Source organism: Coregonus clupeaformis, chromosome 40 (genome assembly GCF_020615455.1).
Source record: "Coregonus clupeaformis isolate EN_2021a chromosome 40, ASM2061545v1, whole genome shotgun sequence".
NCBI classification, from domain to species: domain Eukaryota; kingdom Metazoa; phylum Chordata; class Actinopteri; order Salmoniformes; family Salmonidae; genus Coregonus; species Coregonus clupeaformis.
Genome location: NC_059231.1, coordinates 7,848,432 through 7,854,239, shown reverse-complemented (window position 1 = coordinate 7,854,239; position 5,808 = coordinate 7,848,432). Strand labels below are relative to the sequence as shown.

General features: G+C 42.4%; 1 protein-coding gene across 1 annotated transcript in view; it reads left to right on the top strand.

Annotated features, from left to right (window-relative positions):
* Window positions 1-5,808, top strand: part of LOC121554890 (ankyrin repeat and zinc finger domain-containing protein 1-like) — a 37,049-nt gene that overhangs the window by 30,666 nt on the left and 575 nt on the right. Inside the window, 3 exon segments of the mRNA XM_045212067.1 lie at window positions 3,357-3,468; window positions 3,970-4,137; window positions 4,222-4,292. Coding sequence (XP_045068002.1) covers window positions 3,357-3,468; window positions 3,970-4,137; window positions 4,222-4,292 — 351 coding nt within the window.

Sequence of the window (5,808 nt, the reverse complement as noted above, 5' to 3'; positions counted from 1 at the left end):
TGTTCATTAATTGTTTATGGTTCATTGAACAAGCATGGGAAACAGTGTTTAAACCCTTTACAATGAAGATCTGTGAAGTTATTTGGATTTTTATGAATTATCTTTGAAAGACAGGGTCCTGAAAAGGGGACATTTCTTTTTTTGCTGAGTTTATATATATATATATATATATATATATAAACACACACACACACACACACACACACACACACACACCCACACACACAGAACAAGGGTCATGGATCAGGCTGTTCATTGTGGCCTGTGGAATGTTGTCCCACTCCTCTTCAATGGCTTTTCCAACAGTCTTGAAGGAGTTCCCACATATGCTGAGCACTTGTTGGCTGCTTTTCATTCACTCTGCGGTCCGACTCATCCCATACCATCTCAATTGGGTTGAGGTCTGGGGATTATGGAGGCCAGGTCATCTGATGCAGCACTCCATCACTCTCCTTCTTGGTCAAATAGCCCTTACACAGCCTGAAGGTGTGTTGGGTCATTGTCCTGTTGAAAAACAAATGATAGTCTCACTAAGCCCAAACCAGATGGGATGGCGTATCGCTGCAGAATGCTGTGGTAGCCATGCTGGTAAAGTGTGCCTTGAATTCTAAATCAATCACAGACCGTGTAACCAGCAAAGCACCACCACACCATCACACCTCCTCCTCCATGCTTCACGGTGGGAACCACACATGCGGAGATCATCCGTTCACCTACTCTGCGTCTCACAAAGACACAGTGGTTGGAACCAAAAATCTCAAATTTAGACTCAAACCAAAGGACAGATTTCCACCGGTCTAATGTCCATTGCTCGTGTTTCTTGGCCCAAGCAAGTCTCTTCTTATTGGTGTCCTTTAATAGTGGTTTCTTTGCAGCAATTCGACCATGAAGCCCTGATTCACGCAGTCTCCTCTGAACAGTTGATGTTGAGATGTGTCTGTTACTTGAACTCTGAAGCATTTATTTGGGCTGTAATTTCTGAGGCTGGTAACTCTAATGAACTTATCCTCTGCAGCAGAGGTAACTCTGGGTCTTCCATTCCTGTGGCGGTCCTCATGAGAGCCAGTTTCATCATAGCGCTTGATGATTTTTGCGACTGCACTTGACGAAACTTTCAAAGTTCTTGAAATTTTCCGGATTGACTGACCTTCATGTCTTAAAGTAATGATGGACTGTCGTTTCTCTTTGCTTATTTGAACTGTTCTTGACATAATATGGACTTGGTCTTTTACCAAACAGGGCTACAGTGCCTTGCAAAAGTATTCATCCCCCTTGGCGTTTTTCCTATTTTGTTGCATTACAACCTGTAATTTAAATGGATTTTTATTTGGATTTCATGTAATGGACATACACAAAATAGTCTATGTGAAATGAAAAAAAAAACTTTAAAAAAAAAAACGGAAAAGTGGTGCGTGCATATGTATTCACCCCCTTTGCTATGAAGCCCCTAAATAAGATCTAGTGCAACCAATTACCTTCAGAAGTCACATAATTAGTTAGATTGCACACAGGTGGACTTTATTTAAGTGTCACATGATCTGTCACATGATCTCAGTATATATACACCTGTTCTGAAAGGCCCCAGAGTCTGCAACACCACTAAGCAAGGGGCACCACCAAGCAAGCGGCAACATGAAGACCAAGGAGCTCTCCAAACAGGTCAGGGACAAAGTTGTGGAGGAGTACAGATCAGGGTTGGGTCATAAAAAAAATATCCGAAACGTTGAACATCCCACGGAGCACCATTTTAAAATCCATTATTAAAAAATGGAAAGAATATGGCACCACAACAAACCTGCCAAGAGAGGGCCGCCCACCAAAACTCACGGACCAGGCAAGGAGGGCATTAATCAGAGAGGCAACAAAGAGACCAAAGATAACCCTGAAGGAGCTGCAAAGCTCCACAGCGGAGATTGGTGTATCTGTCCATAGGACCACTTTAAGCCGTACACTCCACAGAGCTGGGCTTTACGGAAGAGTGGCCAGAAAAGCCATTGCTTAAAGAAAAAAATAAGCAAACACGTTTGGTGTTCGCCAAAAGCCATGTGGGAGACTCCCCAAACATATGGAAGAAGGTACTCTGGTCAGATGAGACTAAAACTGAGCTTTTTGGCCATCAAGGAAAACGCTATGTCTGGCGCAAACCCAACACCTCTCATCACCCCGAGAACACCATCCCCACAGTGAAGCATGGTGGTGGCAGCATCATGCTGTGGTGATGTTTTTCACCAGCAGGGACTGGGAAACTAGTCAGAATTGAAGGAATGATGGATGGTGCTAAAATACAGGGAAATTCTTGAGGGAAATCTGTTTCAGTCTTCCAGAGATTTGAGACTGGGACGGAGGTTCACCTTCCAGCAGGACAATGACCCTAAGCATACTGCTAAAGCAACACTTGAGTGGTTTAAGGGGAAACATTTAAATGTCTTTGAATGGCCTAGTCAAAGCCCAGACCTCAATCCAATTGAGAATCTGTGGTATGACTTAAAGATTGCTTTACACCAGCGGAACCCATCCATCTTGAAGGAGCTGGAGCAGTTTTGCTTGAAAAATTGGCAAAAATCCCAGTGGCTAGATGTGCCAAGCTTATAGAAACATACCCCAAGAGACTTGCAGCTGTAATTGCTGCAAAAGGTGGCTCTACATAGTATTGACTTTGTTTCACAAGAAAATATATTTTGCATCTTCAAAGTGGTAGGCATGTTGTGTAAATCAAATGATACAAACCCCCCAAAAATCCATTTTAATTCCAGGTTGTAAGGCAACAAAATGAGAAAAATGCCAAGGGGGGTGAATACTTTCGCAAGCCACTGTGTCTTCTGTATACCCCCCCTACCTTGTCACAACACAACTGATTGGCTCAGACGCATTAAGAAGGAAATAAATTCCACAAATTAACTTTTAAGAAGGCACATCTGTTAATTGAAATGCATTCCAGGTGACTACCTCATGAAGCTGGTTGAGAGAATGCCAAGAGTGTGCAAAGCTGTCATCAAGGCAAAGGGTGGCTATTTGAAGAATCTCAAATATAAAATATATTTTGATTTGTTTTAACATTTTGGTTACTACATGATTCCATATGTGTTATTTCATAGTTTTGATATCTTCACTATTATTCTACAATGTAGAAAATAGTAAAAATAAAGAAAAACCCTTGAATGAGTAGGTGTGTCCAAACTTTTGACTGGTAGTGTATGTGTGTATTTATGTGTAATTTTTTGTGTGATTGTCTTTCAATGAAAAGCACGTTGTAAATTGAATGTATTATTATAACAAGCTCAATAAAACTGTATTGTTTATATGTTATAAAAAGAGAGGAAACGTTAATGGTGTCGATGCTGTTTTTGTGTCCACAGAGACAAGAAAGGCCAGACTCCCTACATCGTTGCTCCTGACAAGGACACCAGAAACATGTTTAGAAAGTACATGGCTGATCACCCCGACAAATACAACTACAGCAAGGCTCAGGTAAGATGTTGTTCCTTTAGTGACACACAGGAGCCAGTCGCATTCAAACTGAGGAACACTTTCTTTCAAGGAAACAAACAGTGAGCGATCAATTGTCCAAAGATGTACAGTACTCGGACATTTAGGGAGAGTAGTGTGGGATAAAGCCGTGAAGTGGAACCATCCAGTATGTTGGTCCTAACTGCCAGTCAGAGGACACATTCTGCAGGGATACACTTTTTGTCAATCACACTGAATAAACCAATGGGGATTGTATTGTTCTAAGAGTTAGCTAGACGGAGAAGTACCTGGGCCATTTCACATGAGGAGCAAGGACACATTTCAAGCACACGAAGTAACATTTTTATAAAACAATGAGCATTAAATTGTCCAAAGATGTACATAGAAATGTTTGAGCATTTTGTGATACAGCAGGGAAGTCTAACGTTGGGTCTTTTCCCTTAAGGTTCCCGGGCCGCTGACAGCAGAGTTAAAGTCTAACGTTGGGTCTATTCCCTTAAGGTTCCCGGGCCGCTGACAGCAGAGTTGGAGTCCCAGAAGACGGAGAAGAAAAAGGCCCAGAAAGCAGCAAAGAAAAAGAGGGAGAAAGAGCAGAAGGAGGAGAGGAGACGACTAGAGATGGAGGTCGAGGAGAAGAAAAGATTTGCCTCCTTAAGCGATCGAGAGAAGGTATGAAAACAGATTATTATTATTTTTTTGTTAAAACAGGTTTTTCCAAAACGAGCGGCTCGACTGTCAAATTTCCACCCACAGAGAGCACTGGCTGCAGAGAAGAGGCTGGCAGACCATAAGGCATCAACAGGGGGAGACCTTTCAAACTCCAGGTAACCTTACTAAGACATTACTAACATTATTAAGACTGCAGTCATTAGTCAAACAACCTTCTCTTTGACTCACTGAACACAAAACAATGTTAGACAAATGAATACAACACATTACTCAAAGTGCAAATAGCAGAACAGCCTGTCTCTGTACTGTAGGCAAACGTTACTCTGTATTGGCTCAACTTGTGAGTTAGTTTAGTGTCTACTGTTGTGTTCTCTCCTGTCATATACCGTCTAGTGTCTACTGTTGTGTTCTCTCCTGTCATATACCGTCTAGTGTCTACTGTTGTGTTCTCTCCTGTCATATACCGTCTAGTGTCTACTGTTGTGTTCTCTCCTGTCATATACCGTCTAGTGTCTACTGTTGTGTTCTCTCCTGTCATATACCGTCTAGCGTCTACTGTTGTGTTCTCTCCTGTCATATACCGTCTAGTGTCTACTGTTGTGTTCTCTCCTGTCATATACCGTCTAGTGTCTACTGTTGTGTTCTCTCCTGTCATATACCGTCTAGTGTCTACTGTTGTGTTCTCTCCTGTCATATACCGTCTAGTGTCTACTGTTGTGTTCTCTCCTGTCAACTGTTGTGTTCTCTCCTGTCATATACCGTCTAGTGTCTACTGTTGTGTTCTCTCCTGTCATATACCGTCTAGTGTCTACTGTTGTGTTCTCTCCTGTCATATACCGTCTAGTGTCTACTGTTGTGTTCTCTCCTGTCATATACCGTCTAGTGTCTACTGTTGTGTTCTCTCCTGTCATATACCGTCTAGTGTCTACTGTTGTGTTCTCTCCTGTCATATACAGTCTAGTGTCTACTGTTGTGTTCTCTCCTGTCATATACCGTCTAGTGTCTACTGTTGTGTTCTCTCCTGTCATATACCGTCTAGTGTCTAGTTCTCTCCTGTCTTATACCGTCTAGTGTCTACTGTTGTGTTCTCTCCTGTCATATACCGTCTAGTGTCTACTGTTGTGTTCTCTCCTGTCATATACCGTCTAGTGTCTACTGTTGTGTTCTCTCCTGGCATATACCGTCTAGTGTCTACTGTTGTGTTCTCTCCTGTCATATACCGTCTAGTGTCTACTGTTAATAATATAATAAATAATATGCCATTTAGCAGACGCTTTTATCCAAAGCGACTTACAGTCATGCGTGCATACATTTTTGTGTATGGGTGGTCCCGGGGATCGAACCCACTACCTTGGCGTTACAAGCGCCGTGCTCTACCAGCTGAGCTACAGAGGACCACACTGTTGTGTTCTCTCCTGTCATATACCGTCTAGTGCTCTCCTGGCATATACCGTCTAGTGTCTAGTTCTCTCCTGTCATATACCGTCTAGTGTCTACTGTTGTGTTCTCTCCTGTCATATACCGTCTAGTGTCTACTGTTGTGTTCTCTCCTGTCATATACCGTCTAGTGTCTACTGTTGTGTTCTCTCCTGTCATATACCGTCTAGTGTCTACTGTTGTGTTCTCTCCTGTCATATACCGTCTAGTGTCTACTGTTCTCTCCTCTACCAG